The sequence below is a fragment of the Sapajus apella genome, unplaced genomic scaffold, assembly GCF_009761245.1.
Source record: "Sapajus apella isolate SASKATOON/1434 unplaced genomic scaffold, GSC_monkey_1.0 scaffold76, whole genome shotgun sequence".
Classification (NCBI taxonomy): Eukaryota; Metazoa; Chordata; class Mammalia; order Primates; family Cebidae; genus Sapajus; species Sapajus apella.
Genome location: NW_022437016.1, coordinates 5,684,767 through 5,701,366, shown reverse-complemented (window position 1 = coordinate 5,701,366; position 16,600 = coordinate 5,684,767). Strand labels below are relative to the sequence as shown.

The window sequence follows — 16,600 nt, the reverse complement described above, 5'->3', positions numbered from 1 at the left end:
GCATCTGTTGTCTCCAGATTTTTAATGATCGCCATTCTAACTGGCGCGAGATGGTACCTCAATGTAGTTTTGATTTGCATTTCTCTGATGACCAGTGATGATGAGCATTTTTTTCATATGCAGTTGAAGTTTCTAGCACGCCCAGGCCAGCTCCTCCTTCAGAGGCTTTGCACTTTCTCTTCTCTCTGGTGTCCCTGATCCCTTCAGGCCTTTTTGCAAACGTCATCCTATCAGTGAGGTGCTCTTTGACAGCTCTTTATGAAGTAGCAAGGCACCCCTGTCTATCCCTGACATTCCATTTTCCCCTTACCCTGCTTTATTTTCCTCGGTTCTACCCACAACCGTCTTGCATTGTTATATGTTTACTTGCATGTTACATGTTTATTATTCTGCCTTCCCTGTTAGAAAATAATCCCCGCAAGTGTGCATGGATCTTGTCCCTTGTGTTTGTTGCTGTAGTGCTAGGATATAGATAACATTTGGTGTATGGTAGACGCACAACACCTATTTTGAGAGAACGAATAAATGAATGAGTGAGTGAGTGAAGCCAGTTTTACAGCTGTGGAGAGTGGGGCCCAGTGAAAGTGGGCAACTCATCTGTGAGCATTTCTGGCGTGGATGGCAGACCTGGGATTTCAGATCAGGTCTCTGGACAAAAAACTTTTCCTACTAGATCTGCTTGTATTACAGTTGGTACCATATAGGTTATTTGATTTAAACTTTACAGTGACCTTGGAAGCACAATGCATTAGTTCAGTTTTACGGATGATGAGCTGAGGCATAGCGATAGAACTTTACATATCTAAATAAGTGGGCCTAGCAGTGAAGAATGCATCATTGAAGCTGGGCTGGCCAGATTAGAGCTCTGGCTTCCCACTTGTAAGCTGTATACCTTGGGAAATTTACTTAATTCCTTGCCTCAGTTTCTTTCTTCACCTATAAACGTAGCATTCTAATACCTAATTGGTAGAATCTTTGTAAGAATTAAATTAAATTACAATTGTGAAACCTTGCTTGACTCAATGCTGGGTGCATGGTTTTTATGTACTGAGTGCTTGTTAGTGTTTGTACTTGTTGTGAGTTGGGGCTTAATCCCCAGAACAGCCTGTTTTTCAGGTGAGGAACTTAGACTTAACAAATGAGAGTTTATTGCTCAAAGTCACAACTGACTTGGGGAACCAGGATTTGCCTGTGTTCCCCTTGTCTTCGTATGTACAAAATAGATGGTTTATGATGGCCCACATAGTTCATTTAATTCCAGGATAGCACATGGAATAGTTTACCCATCTGGGCCTAGTGAATGTTTTCCCTCAGCTTTTCCAAAGGGCCCAGTAGCTTAGACCTGCTGTAGACTAATTTTGCTAATACCAGTTCCTAGGACTTGTGAGGACCGGGGTATATAGGAGTACCTTACTTTTCCCAGCTTTATAAAAACTGACTTCCTTCTAGCTAAGGGTATTCTAAATAAACTAGTTTTCATTTTATTAGTGGAGAAATATCTGGGTCCTCATGATAAAGCCATATCTTCCAGGCCCAAGTCATTTTCTGTCGGCCTCTTTTCTTCTTGAAGGCCCTCACTCTAGGCCCTAGGAAATGGAGGGCTGAGAGAGGGTGCCTCTGGCATCAGCTGCCCTCCCTCCCTTATCCAGCCACTCCCCTTGATTTATTTTTTAGTTATTTACCTTGAGAAGCCCAAGGGAGCCTACTTACTCTCTGTGGGTTCTGCAGGCAGAAGAAGCATTTTAGGTTTCGCAGATAACACAAACATAGAACTTTATTTTCTCCTGCAAAAAGCGTAAAAGTCCCAGAAACCTCACCACAGCTTCTTTTCTTAGGAACTAAAATGTAACACAGAGGTAGGCATTTCTTGGATGTCGTATAAGGGGCCTGGCTCTTGAATTATGAAACAAGCTTATCATAAAACAGTTTTATATTTGAGGCAGTTTTAAGAACTCATACATAGCATGCCTAGCATGAGTTCTTAAAAATTTAAATATAGCCTTTAAAAATATTAATACAAAGCAATACATGTTTACTGTTGAATAAAAGATAAGCAAATACTCCTATAATTGCATCACACAGCAAAGCATGAATACCCTGGAGTATATATGCCCAGACCTTTTTTAATTGATATATTTGTTTTTTGTGGCAGTGGGACTGTTTGCATCCTCTCCCTTTGTTCAGTTATAGATAATAAATATACATTGTAAGTTTTAGTGGCTGCAGGACATTCTTTTGTATCAATATACCATAATGTATTTAATCATTCCCCATTAGATGAACATTTAGATTGTTCCATTTTGGGGCTGTTATAAAGAACACTCTATTGGAATCTTTGTGCATATTCTTATTTATTTAATGATGTTTGGTTGGTAGGCTCTAAGAAGTAGTATGATAGTGTGGTTTCTTAATTCTTGTAAGGGGACTCTCCCTTGGCTCCATTAAACTAGGATTCCACTGGGCATCTGGAAACCTGCAAGGTTTTGTGGGTAAGTACATTGAGGGCTGGGACCTAAAATAGACCAGGAACTGGTGTTGCAGCTAGATTTTCCACTGTATTCTTGTTCTTGGTGCCTCCCAAGAGCAGTTGCATAAACAAGGCGGTGGTATTTTGTCTTCAGGTATTTTTGAGTAAGCTGTGTTTGACACTGGGAAAGGTACAAAGAAGACAGTTTGATCAGGGAGCTCACCACATGAACAAAGATAGCTGCTGGACTCCCTTGCATTAGTTCTCTGCTGACAGAAGTGAACCGGAAACATTTCATTCAAGGCCTTCCACAGTCTAGAAGGGGCCTTTGCCAGCTCACCACCCTCTGGTGATGATGATGATAATGATGGAGTTGAAGGAGAAACACTGAGGAAGTGAGGAAGGCTGATCTTTATTGGGTGCTTGCAATATGTCTGGCATTGTTTTCAGCCTAAGAGGAAATATTATTTGTTATTCTCATTTAACAAGTGAGGAACAGAGAGGCTAATTCACTTGCTCTAAGTCAGACAGGAAGTGGCAGAATCTGAATTTGAGTCCATGTAGTTTACTTTCACAGCCTCCCTTCCTAAGCACCATATCATGCTTCTCACACTCCTGTCAAATCGGATGCGCTGGTCAAACACCAGGCCTTGCATTTCCTCTCTTCTGATTCTGTTCAAACCATTATTTTTCTGTAAGACTTTTACTCCCTGTCCATTTAGAAAAATTTAGAGAAATTCTGCCTATCCTCCAGGAATCTTTTCTTTGTTCACTTGAAGTGGGAGTAAAATGTATTCCTCCCCCCACCCTACCCCGGTCTGTTTATAGCTTGCACTTGATATTCACATCTGACCTTGTGATAGAGGTGGTCAAAAGGGTGTTGGGTTGGAAAGAACAAGACCTTTGGAATCGGACAGACTGGAGTTCAGATCCCAGCTTTATGGATCATTTATCCCTTGAAGGGCCAGATTTCCCCTATGGGGGATAGTAGTACCTGTCTTATAGAGATGTTTGTGAGGATTAAATGAGATTATTTAAGCTTGTCCAATTTGTGGCCCATGGGCTGCATGCAGCTCAGAACAGCTTTGAATGTGGTGCAAAACAAATTTGTGAACTTTCTTGAAACATGAGGTTTTTTTTAAAGCTCATCAGCTGTTGTTGGTGTATTTTATGTGTGGTCTAAGACAGTTTTTCTTCCATTGTGGCCCAGGGAAGCCAAAAGATTGGACACCCCCTGATTTCTTTAATTTTTAAATTGTTTTAAAATTTTTGGCCAAACAGCAAACCCAGTAGACACTCCTGATTTAAAGGGTGTCCTGCTTGGCAAATAGTGGGAGCTCAGGAAGGTATGTAAACTAAAATTAAAATTGTAAGTCCTACAACTGGCTGAAGGGACCCTTCTCTCAGCTAAGGGAACCCAACAAAACCTGAAAAACTGGTTCAGACCATGATGGGAAAGTGGGTGGCGCGGGGCGGGGGTGGGGTGTAGGGGGTCCTCAGACAGGCCTCATTATGCTCCCCTCCCTTTGGAGTTGGCACACAACTGACCAGTATTAACATTAAAATAGAGATCCTTAGGCTGACAGAACAGACTCTTGGTAGCAATAAGAAACCAAATTCTAACCTGACTCCATTGCAGCATCACATAACTGATAGCAGGGCCCTGAAAGACATCAAATTACTATTTTACCCCCAAATATATTTCTTTGACATATTTTAAAATGGTCCTGAAATGCTGTCTCTTGTAGGGAATGTTTACATTCTATAGAGAATCCCCTTCCCTTTCCAGGTTTTTTTCTGATCCTGAAGAGATTGGCTGAGAGTCCAGCGCCTTTCTGAATAGGAAACATTTGCCTCTGGGGGCGGCCATCTCTGGGACTTCATCCACGTAATAAAAACCTTGGTCTCCTTAACCGCTTATCTTAACTCAGACACTCCTTTCTGTTGATTTCAGGTCTTTAGATAATAACTCTTTCAACAAAGTGCCAATCAGAAAAATCTTTGAATCCACCTGTGACCTGGAAGTCCCCCACCCACTTTGAGTTTCCCTGTCTTTCCAGACCAGACTGGGATCTACTGCACATACATTGATTGATATCTTAGGCCTCCCTAAGACATATAAAACCAAGCTGTAACCTAATCACCTTGGGCACATGGTCTCAGGACCTTCTGGGACTGTCACTTGCCACGATCCATAACCTTGGCAAAATAAGCTTCAAAACTGGTTGAGATTTGTCTCGGATGCTTTCTGGTTTACAGTGACAACAATAATAATGAGGCATGTGTGCTATGGTTAGCAGAGGAATCCAGGCTTTCAGAGAAAATGGAGGGTTTTTCCTCTTAAGAATCCCTGGAACTGCCCTCCCCAGAGCTCCTTAGTGTCTTCCCACCTTTATAAAGCAGTTCTTTCCTCCGTCAAAGATATGGCTCCATTGCTACCTCTGTCACATGTTTCCTAATAGTCCAGGCTGGATTCTATTTGTCTCCTCTGTGTGCCTTCCCACAGCATCCATTGCTGCCCCTTATCACAGCGCTGTAGTGTAATTGTCTTTTGGGTCCACCCATTCCTCTCAGGTGAACTCACTGAGGGCGGGTGAGTCCTTGTTCATCTCTGTATCCTCAGTGTCTGGCACAGGCACCTGGTAGGAGCACAGTAAATATTAAAATAGAATAGAATTAGTTTCTACCAATTACTAAAGTGGTGGAAAGGAAGAAACCTCTGGGTCAGGTAGGAGATGCCAGGCTGTGGGATTTGAAGGTAACTCTGTAGGACTGATGCATTTTGAGCTGGGAAGTACTGTTTCAAAAGAGGCTTCTTAAGTGTACGGAATGGATCAGTACAGAGGAAACTGAAGTTGGGTCAACCAGTTATCAGTCCGTCCTGCATACTAGTCCTCTCTTGCTTGTTCAGTTATGGATGGAATAACTAGATGTTTTTTTATTTGAAAAGATGAAGTCCTCCTATTGCCTCACACTACACCGTTCCTAGGCATAGCAGCAAGATTTGCCTGAGAGATGGGAGCAGCGTTTTCATGACACACATCCTAAGCTTTTGAATAGCCGGACAGATGGTACCCTGTCACCTGTGTGAAGGCAGTTTCCACCAAGAAATTCAGCGCATTAGTTGTTGTGCTCTCCCTGTGACTCCTACAGTAACTGTTTGTCACTTGGTTTTAAATAACTCTGTTATAATAGGGGAATGGATGGAATACAGTTGTTGAGTTGTTGCAGGTTCCTTGAGGGTCTCTTATTTGAAGGGGAAACTCATGCTGCTGGTGGCAGCAGGGTATTTCCTGGTGTGCTCCTGGGTTTGATTAGAAACGGAGGAGAGGTTTTGGATGGGTTTAAGGTCTGGAGACCTGGAATGCTTAAAGTCTGCCCCAAACCAAGGATACTCACCCTGTGAAGTTCATGAGGGAGGAACTAAAGAACAGTGTGAATGTGGCCAGGTGTAGTGGCTCACGCCTGTAATTCCAGCACTTTGGGAGGCCACAGCAGGTGAATCACTTGAGACCAGGAGTTCGAGATGAGCCTGGACAACATGGTGAAACCATGTCTCTACTAAAAATACAAAAACAGCTGGGTGTGGTGGTGCATGCCTGTAGTCCCAGCTTCTCCTGAGGCTGAGGCATGAGAATTGCTTGAACCTAGGAGGTGGAGGTTGCAGTGAGCCAAGATCATGCCAGTGCACTCCAGCCTGAGTGATAGAGCAAGAATCCATCTCAAAAAAAAAAAAAAAAAAAAAAAAGGGAACAGTGTAAATGTGAAGCAGAATGTCATGTAAGTTGTTTGCCTGACTGGTACCTGACTAAGTCCTAAGCTTTTTGGAAGGCTGGGCTGGGACAGATGGTCCATTCTTAGGGTCTGTAGGGTCAGCAGCCCAGTGCAGGTATGAGATGAAAAATGCTGACTAAGCTTTTCTTTTAACATACAGTTGTCTCTGTCCATTAGGGATGGTCTTACAAACTGGGACTTCAGCAAAGGTCTTGAAATCTGACTTAATCAGGTGTGGATTTCCCCCCTTGAAGAGGACTGTAGAGAACAGAAATGTGGAGTCTTTGAGAGCATCCGCTAATGAAGGCCTGTCAACCCCTATCAAAATATAATGCCATTTTTGACCAGGATGTAACCAGGAGGCATAGGTTTGTGATTGAGGTAGCTATAAGGATATTTCCATCTCTCTTGCTTAACTATAAAATGTAGTAAAGTAAGGGAGAGTGTGATCAGACAAAGTGAGAGTTGAAGCATGAAGCGTCCTGGATTTCCACTTCTTTGCTTTAAAACAGAGATACAAACACCATGCTTATAGGATCATTGTGAGGCCTGAAGGAGATAGCAGATATTAAAGAGCCATACTCATACCCTTGTGCCTGGTCACTCAGGGCTGTGTGACTCATTCCTGATGGTCACAGTGCCCTGCAGTGAGTGGTAGGTGACTTTCCACCACTCAGCATGTTTCACTGACTCTTGGTGCCCAGGTGTCTGGCCTGGTGGGTGATAGGGAACCTGGATGGCCATGCCAGCCAGCCATGTGAGTTTGTAGGTGGAAACTTCTAGACATAAAGGAAATGTGCAAGGCTTCAGTGATCTTTTCCTCTATACTGTGGTGTTTGAGAACTTTTTCTTTTAGGAATAGTTTTGAAAATTGCATGTGTGGGTGCAGTTTAATTATAGTTTCATTTTTCAAACACAACTATAGAAGAGTTTGTTTTTTCTTTAGCCACGCATCAGTTTCTTCAAAGAGCTCATCCCAGCCTGTAATTTCCAGAGTTCTGAAGTATTTTTAAAATAAAGTTGTTAGTCTCTTTGAAATCTGGGCTCATGTGCTTCCTTTCAAACACCAAATGATGACATGCAGGAAGAGAGCAGAGCATCCTTTGCCCAGCTATATTCTGAGCTTTATTTTGTTTTCTTTTGTGATTTTTTTAAAGTCATTTCCTCTGCTGTAGACAGTGGGTTTTTCAACTGTACTCATATACTCCTTTCCCTAGTTTTAATCCTACTCCTGAGACCCTTCCTGAGGAAATATTAAAATGCAGATAAAGCTATATGCACAAAGATGCTTATTTCATTTGCTTATAAAAGTAAAAATTTGGAAATGACCTAAGCGTCAAATAGAGAACTGGCAAAATTGTGGTAATGCATGCCTACAGTGGAATATTAGTGCAGGCATTAAAAATGATGTTTCGGAAGGAAATTTAGTGAGAGAAACGCTTATAATCATGTACTAAGTGAAAAAATTATGTTGTAATACGGTATCTTCCTGCCAAAATGCATTAAAGAAAGAATGGAAGGAAATCCAGTAACTTGTCTGTGGGGTTGCCAGGATATTGATCTTTTTTTGATTCCGTTACTCATTTTCTGTAATGAGCGTATATTCTGTTAGTATCAGAGTTTTAGAGAAAGAAAAAGAACCTACACCAGCAATGCCTTGTGATTGCTTTTTAGATTCAGTGCTGTCACCTAGAACTAGTGTCAATGCAGTGATAAAGGGGAAGTCTATAGTCTGAATTGTACTCTTGGTAATCCTACTTTAAATATCCAGGATTGTTATAGAGCATTTAAACAAGCGGAATAGTGCTTCTGCAAATGAATGAGCAGGAAATTATTAGGGAACACTTAAAAACATTTTTTTCCTCCTTTCTTGATGTTATTTCTGCTTCCAGGAGAATCAGCTGGAGTGGAAATGAACACCCACACCCAGAATGAACTGATGGAGAGGTGAGTGTGTAACATTTGTTAAGAAGACTTTCTAGGACTTTCTAGATCTGATTTACCTGCCAGCTTTTAAAATATTTTGGCTCCTTGCCATTCAATTTGTTCCCTGCTTCTTGTAAATAAAGTATAAACATCTGTGGAACTGATAATGGCCTTACAAAACCAAGAGTTCATGCCATATGTCCTGTTGCCTTCATTCATTCATTTCAGGTTACCCGTGTCATTTCTATTAGGTGATTTGAACCAGATGACATATTCATTTGTTGGGTCCCAGATACCTGCAGGGTAAACTCCAGATTGCTTTACCTGGCATTTGAGGTCCTTCTCAGTCTGACCCCAGTTCTCTTCTCCCCTTCCTATTCTCCTCACTTCTTTTCCCCTATGTACGCCATGTTTTAGTCTTATTTGGCTTTGTATTTTCCACACCATGGCTGTGCACTCTACCTTCTTCCTCTTGAAGTTTGAAAATCATTCTTCAGAGTCCATTCAAACGTAAATGAACCTGGTTCTCCCCAATACCCTCCCTCCTCACCACGTCCCAGCATCGGTTATTCTTGCTGTAGCATTTGGACATAGTTACATTACAGCATTTGCCACATGGTGTTGTAATGCTTTCTACATTTATATCTTTCTGTTCCCAGAATTCCTTGGCAGAGGAAAGGTGCTTGCTAGTGTTCCCTAGGTATTGGTGTGTGTCAGCTGCTGCCATAGGCATTTCACATTTACTAGTTCTCTCCGTATAAGGTTTGAAGTAATTATTTTAGGATGAGGAATTTGTGAGTCAGAGTTGCATACTTGCCATTATGAGGTAGGGCTAGGATTTGAACTTGAGTCTATCACACTCCATCCAATGCATGTCCTTTTACTGTTATTCTACATTGTCTTTTGAGGGCAATGACTGTGTCTTGAATATCTCTCCCTGCTCCAGCTCCAAGTTTCTGGCATGTAGTTGGAGTTCAGAAAATGTTCATGGAATAAGTGAATTGTATAATTTCTTAGCCTCTCTCTTTTGTCAACTGAAAATGCCAAGGTCTTGCCCTCTTTTATTTAGTTGTAAAAGATTCTGAATGCTATTAATGTTACTGTGTACTTTCCTCCTCTTTAAAGATGTGGTCCTTTGGGCTTCTGGGAATAAAATAGAGACCAATCTAGGGTGCAGACTTGTAGATTTTATTGGCCTCACGAAGGGCACTAGCTTCATTAGAGAGAGTTGGCAGAGAGGTATCACAGCTCATGGGAGGACATTTATAATCAGAGCTTCTGTACTTTTAAAAGAAATACTCTTCTCCCACTGTAGTATTGTCAAAGTCCCAGTTCAATCCTCCATTTCCATTCTTGTAATAATAGATCACATCCCACCGGCATGCTTTAGAGAGGGCAAGGAAGGCTTCCCAGAGTGGGAACATTCATAGCCAAGATCTAAAGGGTGAGAGTAGAAGGGGCTGGGGCTGTTGGGAGAGCATCCGTGCCTGAGGCAAAGGAGACATGGTCCTTTTGAGCAGTGTAGCTGGCACAAAGAGGGTCACAAAAGCTGGAGAGGCAGGCTGGGTCCTGTTGGGCTGGTCCTCAAATGTTGTGTTAAAAATCCAAACTCTGTAGGAAGTAGGGAGTCTTCGAAGGAGGATAAGCTGGGACTAGACTTGATCACATTTGACATTGAGGAAGACTGTTGTGGTTGCTTGCAGAAGGAGTTGGAGTGAGGCATGGAATCGCTTAGCCTCCTCAACCAATGTGTCACTCCTTTTCATTTCTGACAGATTTGTTTTTTACCTTCTGTTCTTCCTCTCTCAACTGTAGTTTAGCACTCACATGGGCTACTTCTGAGCTAATTAAGTGGGTGCCCTTGGCCCATGCTGCACTTCTGCAAGCCACCAGCAAGCCTGTGCATCCATCACACTGTCTGGGCAAAGTTGCATTAGATGTTTACCTGTTAATGAATGCATTGCAGCCTTGGAGTCCTTTGCTCTTGTCTGAACTCATGAATAATGAGGCTGTGACTGCTGACAAGAAGTAATAGGAAAATGTGGGAGAAAAAAAGAGCTTCAGTTAAGGAGTTTATCTATAATGGAGATTCATGTGGGCTTTTCACAGCATTCAGATTGTTTTTTCTCATGGCTTAGGTGGTCCTTGGGAAATACGGATTAATAACCAGATGATTGCCAGAATAACGATACTAAACCTGCTTGGGAACCATGAGAGTTTATAAGCCCCAGTTCCCCCACTCTAAATGAGTAATTCCTACCTCAAAGGGTTTCTGTGAGGCCCAACTGAAATCTCAAGAATGCTTGCTGTAGAGAGGTTATTTGGTAAACAGCTGCCATTGACACATGTCCTCTTATGTCCCTACCCTGTAACCCAGGCTGTGGGACAGGCATAATCCTCTGCCTCCCCTTTGTTGGCTCCAAACTCAAGCCCACTGAGCCTTTCTTGCTTTTAGAATGTCGTTGCTTAATGTTGCAGAGAAATCAAAGGTCTGAGTGCAGTTGCAAACATGGGGAAGGTACTAAGGGTAAAGTAATCTTAAATATTCGTAAGTCATAGTCCTGGCTTGGGATTTTAGCATGGCAGATGACTTACCTTTCAATTTCAATGGTTAAGGATTGAGGAAGACAACTTAACCTACCAGTACCTTCTACCTGAATCTCCTGAGCCTTCAGCTTCTCATGCGCCCTCTGATTATGAAACGTCTGAAAAGTCCTTCTTCTCACGAGACCAGAAGCAAGATAATGAGATGGAGAAGACTTCAGTTACGGTGAACAATTTTTCTCAAGGTAAGCTAAGCTTCATTAAGCATTTTAAACATGGCCTGATTAAAACAATAGTTTGCAATCTTACTTTAGTAAGCAGAGTGTGGTGACATTTGAATATTTCTTTGATGAAAGGAGATCCCATTAGGGCCAGTGCTGGTCATTCAGAGTATCATTTATCTCTGGAGAAAGCTATGGTTGTTGAAAGTGTTGACGATTGGGGAAAAGTCACTTTTATTTTTTAAATTATGACTGAATATATGACTTGCCATTTCCTGCAGGCTATATGCCACTGAACCTGTATGTCAGTGCAGATTTGTGAATTTCCTATTGTTTCTTTCAAACTCATCCTAAGGCAGGGTCACATCAAAGACTCTTCTATTTTGAGTTGCCCAAGAGTATCTAGCTCCCTGCTCTGATATTTTTATAGAAATACAATATTTGTGATTGTGGAAATTGACTTTGTTTTCCTTTAGTGTGGACACATGGCCCATTGGGTCAGGCCTTTTGTCTTAGTCTGTTTAGATTGTTGTAGCAGAACACCATAGAGTGGGTGACTTATAAACAGTAGAAATTTATTTCTTATGATTCAGAAGCCAGAAAGTTCAAGATCAGGGTACCAGCCAGCATGGCCAGGCTCTGGTAAGGGCCTTCTTCCAGGTTGCATACTGCCATTTTCTTGTTGTATTCTCACGTGGAATAAGGAAGGTGAGAGAGCTGGGATCTGTTTTATAAGGCACTGATCTCACTTGTGAGGGTTCTACCCTCATAATCTAATAATCTCCCAAAGCCCTCGCTTCCTAATATCATTACATTGGGACTTAGAGCTTCAACGTAGGAATTTTGGAGACACAAGCATTCAGTCCATAACTCCTTTGTTCTGCCTCTGACCAGGGATCGAGTTAGCAGATGAAAATTTTCATAGAGACCCCATGCAGTGTGTAAACGAGATAAGCATGGAACCTTCATCCTGTGGTGACCTCTGAGGCTTCTCGAGGTCACCTAGGACTCAGGGGAGCCCAGTTTGAAGGCAGAAGACATACGTAGAGTGTGAAGTCCACATTGTTGGTGAAACTCAGGTATCAGCTGGGGTCCTCCAGCAGCATCATCTAGACCTAGTTTCTTTGTATTTCTGGCTGTATCTCCCTGCAGTTTTTGTGTGTTTCTGAGTACTTGGTTTTTCTTGGTCATTTCTGGCTCTGCATTCTGCCTTTCCTGAATTGAGGTCATACCACAAACTGTTTCCCTGTCCCTAGCGCCACTTCCTTCTGTATTGTATCAGTTAACACACACCCGGTGTGTAACTCGGTGACTTTCCAAGAATCCCCAGAGGCCACTCCCAGGAGGCCTTTGTGCAGACTTGATTGAGGAACCAGAGGAGGTGGTGTTTAGAACGCAGCAACCAAATGATTTAAACCGGAACACTTGGGATCCCTGTTCTTTTCACTAGGCAGTTCCCTCTGCTCCTTTTTGCTAGCCCCTCTTTTTCTGCCCTTCACCCTGTCCGCCACCCCAACCTTATTCTGTTTCTGATGTAGAACCTTTTAGGCATTTCTTCTATTTCTTATTCCTCTGGGGACCCATGACCTTGGGCTCTTTATGCTCTCTTAGTGGGTTACCTGAACTGGGAGAGTGCACCCTGGAACCATCCCAGTAAGCCCACCGTTACTTTTTTGGTGTGTCTTCAGCCTTTTGGTCTCTGCTTCTGGTTTTTCTTTTGTCATATTAGTGATCTATGTAGAGAGATAATTTAGTATTTTTCTTTTTCTCATTTAATATTCTGTCATAAGCTTTCTGACATGTTATATAACATCATTTTTAGTGGCTTTAGACCAGTCCACTGAGTGGTGGAATTGCAGTTTTCCTTCTGTTCCCTGGTTGCCAAACATTTAAATCATTTTCAGATTTCACAATCGTAAACAATGCTGCAGGGGATGTCTGTGAACATGAAGCTTTTCCCTTATTTGGGGGCTTTTTGTAATACAGATTCTGTAAATTGGAACTGCTAGGCAAGAGAGAGACACTTTGTTTTGTGGTTCCTTATTGGATTTATGCTTTTAAAGAGTTAGCATTTGTCAAAAGGGCATTATTCTGAGAGAGAGAGAGAGAGAGAGAGATTTTTCTCCCATTTTGTAAAGGCTAGTATAGTGTTTCCTTCTCTTCAGTTTGGCTGCATAATTAATAAGTGGTGTCCAATTCAACTGGGAATTTTCCTTAAGCCCAAGTGGTGATTCCACCTCTTGGCCAAAGACTCAGTGGAAGATGGCATGTATCGATGGCTACTAAGCATTTATGTCACCTGCTCACGGTTAGGAGTGTGTGACTTGGATAAACCAGCAAGGAAGGTTGCAGTCAAACAGAGAAGTTCCTGACTGACTCTGACCTGACTAGCTGCTGGAAGACCTGCAGGCCAATAAGGCAGACGTGGAGAGGTACAGTGCCATGGTTGCCAGGTGTTTTAAGTGGGGAGATACAGTGCCGTGGGTGCCAGGAGTTTAAGGAATGGGGAGGTGCAATGCCGTGGGTGCCAGTAGCTTTTTGCAGAGTCCTTCCATGCAGACATTCCACCAACTTACTTGCTACACTTCTGGCATTAGCAGGAGATAGCCGAAGGTCTGGGAATTGAGTCATCTCATAAACATTCAAATTCATGGTAAAATTACTATTTAATTAGGAAAAGATCTGTAACATTGTGCTACTTTTAAATGAAAGTCATTTTGAAGGAATTAAAACTGGGTCATAACATTAGTGTAATGTTTTAAAACAAACATAACTAAGACATACTGAGTATACCCTAATTGATAAATTAAAGACATTAGTTTTGCCTTTGGATACTTAATGTGATTATGCTTTAAACACTGACTCTAGAAACCTACCTCTGGTTTGAAACTGTGCTTCCTTCTTTCTTTGTTAAAGTGAGATGTGGCAGATACTGAACAAATACATGCTCATTCTGGAAAATTTAGAAAATTTAAAATTCTATGTATTATTAAGTATTATGTCAAAATGTAATATAGAATTTTTAAAAAACTAAAATCTGCCACCAAAAGGTAACTGCTATTAATATTTAGATATATTTCCTTCTTTCATATATTTGTGTCTTTCCTTATCTGTACAAATTTTTAAGTAGAGTTGTGTGATATTGTAAAGGATATATTTGGTCTTCCTGTCAGTATCCTTCATAATGAACCAGTAAACATAAGCAAATGTATCCCTGAGTTTTTGAGCTGGTCTAGCAAATTAATCTAACCGCAGGAGGCGGGTGAGGGAACCGGATTTTTAGTCAGTTGGTCAGAGGCACGCTTGAAACAAGTGGGGGCTTGCGATTGACACCAGAAGTTGTTGGAGGGGGGCAGTCTTGGGACTGACCCTCAATCTGTGGATCTGATGCTATCTTCAGGTACGTAGTGTTAGAACTGAACTGAATTAGAGGACACCTGGCTGGTGTCCTCTCACATCTGGTCACAGAAGTCTTCTGTGCTGATTGTTGAGTGAGTGTATGGGAGAAACTGAATTTGTTTTTTTCCTATAAGTTGTGATTATATTCAATAATTAATTTTGCATCTATTTTAAGATTTAGTACAATTTTTAAAATATTATATAGTCTTCATAACATAATTTTAATACTATGTAATACCGCATCACCCTGAATATACTACAGTTTTTTATTTAACAGTTGGAGTTACTTCAGTTCTTAGAGTTACATCTAAAGCTAAGGTGAACCTTTTCCTGCATTCTGGCAAATGCTTGTCAGCATCTCTGGTGGTATGTTTAAATAGAGTCCTAAGAGTTGAATTATTTGGTAAAAGACATTGGAAACTAATTTTTCTAAGGTTAATGACAGAAGTAAAGAAGTAACCCCAAAGTGTCATATACATTTATACTCATGCTAATAAGATGTACTCTTGAGATCACTTTTCTTATTACCATTCTCGCTAGCATTGTTTTGCTTTATTTTTTAAGTCTTAAATTAGTAAACGATAAATGGATAACGTATTTTCAAAATAGTCTTGAAAACATCTGGATTAATTATGAAGGCAGTTTAATCAACTCTAAGGCAATTCAAGCAGACTTGAACATGATCTGTTAGTTTCACCATAAGGAAGATTTGAAATTAATATTTGATATTTAGAAGAATAAAAGGCTACATTAGAGATAGCATTAAAATTGTATGGAATTTAATTTTTCTATGTGATATAAAATATCTTCCTCATGGAGGGCTACAGAGAATCATTATAGAACTGTGTCTGTGGGCTGTGGGAAATAGCTCAACCTCCCCATGCCTAGGAAACAATTACCAGTTGCTAACTATCTTAATACACCCAATACTGTTTGGAATTTCAGGATCCCTGCATAATGCATAAATTTGTTGGAGGTTTAGACTTTAAATTAAAAATGCCCTTCTTTCCTGTAGACTTACTAATGGAACACATACAGGAAATTCGAACTTTGAGAAAGCGTTTAGAAGAATCTATTAAAACAAATGAGAAGCTCCGGACACAGTTGGAACGGCAAGGATCTGAATTTGATCAAGGTAAGGAAAGACCTCCCAGAGGGCTGTACGCGTCTGTGAGTGCTTCACTGTGACGCATTTGCCTAAGTAAGCATCTGTGTGCAAAGCAGGTGCTTGATAGATGTTCATTTCTCCATCTTGGAGAAGTCTGCCAGCCTCTGGCATCCTGAATTGTGACTGGCACCTCATTTGACTTTGGAATCTGGAGAGAAATAGATAGGGATTTTAAGTTAAAACAAAGCAATATATTGTCTTTTCATCTGTAACAGATTATAAAACTAACAGCATTTTGGCAATCTGGTAAATTTCGCATGCCAATCTAAAGGTCACACATATTCCTGCTTAACCACAGTTAGCTCCGAATAGAATGATTGACCATGCAGAACTTAAAAATATCCCCCTGCCACAGGTGAGACATTCACATGCTTCAAAAATTAAAAACCTCCATTCTTTACCCATTAACCCTTGTTTTCCTTTCCCTCTTCTTCACTTTTTTTCTTGTTTTTCTTCTGTATCCTTAGCAGTGATTTTTAAAATGCAGATACCAGTATATATTCTTATTCTTCTCTTCACCTTAAAGGTAACATACTCTATATCCAGGATTCTGTCCCATGTGTCAGAGCGTAAATCTTGGACATCTTTCCTTATTGTTCTAGAGAGAGCTCGTTCTTCCATAAAGCATGTATCTTGAAAACAGCCTGGTGCACTCGGAAAAGCCCGAGTTTGTTTAGGAGTTGAACTGGCCTGAGTATGGACTCTGTTCTGCTGTTTGTTAGCTTTATGACTTTGAGCAATTCACTCATCTCTCCCAGTCTTAATTGTTTCATAAAACAGGGTCATCGCGAGATTAAATGAGGCAATGTTATGAGTAGGGCCTTGCTCAGTGCCTCACTCAGTAAATGGTTGCTTTCATCATCATTATCAATTTTATTTTACTATTTTATTCTGTGTAACATTGCAAAGCTCTGCAATGGGCAGGGACCCTAATGTCATTCCCATTTTTAGAGATGCTAGTGTTGTAGTGGAGAGAGCATAGAAAGTCAATGCCAAGACAAAAGTATGCCAAATTGCAGGGTCTTTATTGCCGGCAGCCACGGAGGACTGGCGTCTGTCCAACTGTGGCCCCGAAAGGAGGGTGTTAAGACCTTTTATACC

At 41.2% G+C, this 16,600-nt stretch overlaps 1 protein-coding gene across 4 annotated transcripts in view; it reads left to right on the top strand.

Moving 5' to 3' along the window:
- Positions 1 to 16,600, top strand: part of CDK5RAP2 (CDK5 regulatory subunit associated protein 2) — a 201,128-nt gene that overhangs the window by 157,560 nt on the left and 26,968 nt on the right. For all 4 annotated transcript variants that reach the window (XM_032251443.1, XM_032251440.1, XM_032251442.1 and 1 more), the window contains 3 exons: positions 8,134 to 8,188; positions 10,784 to 10,956; positions 15,347 to 15,466. In XM_032251443.1, coding sequence (XP_032107334.1) covers positions 8,134 to 8,188; positions 10,784 to 10,956; positions 15,347 to 15,466 — 348 coding nt within the window. The remainder of the gene's footprint in view (positions 1 to 8,133; positions 8,189 to 10,783; positions 10,957 to 15,346; positions 15,467 to 16,600) is intronic.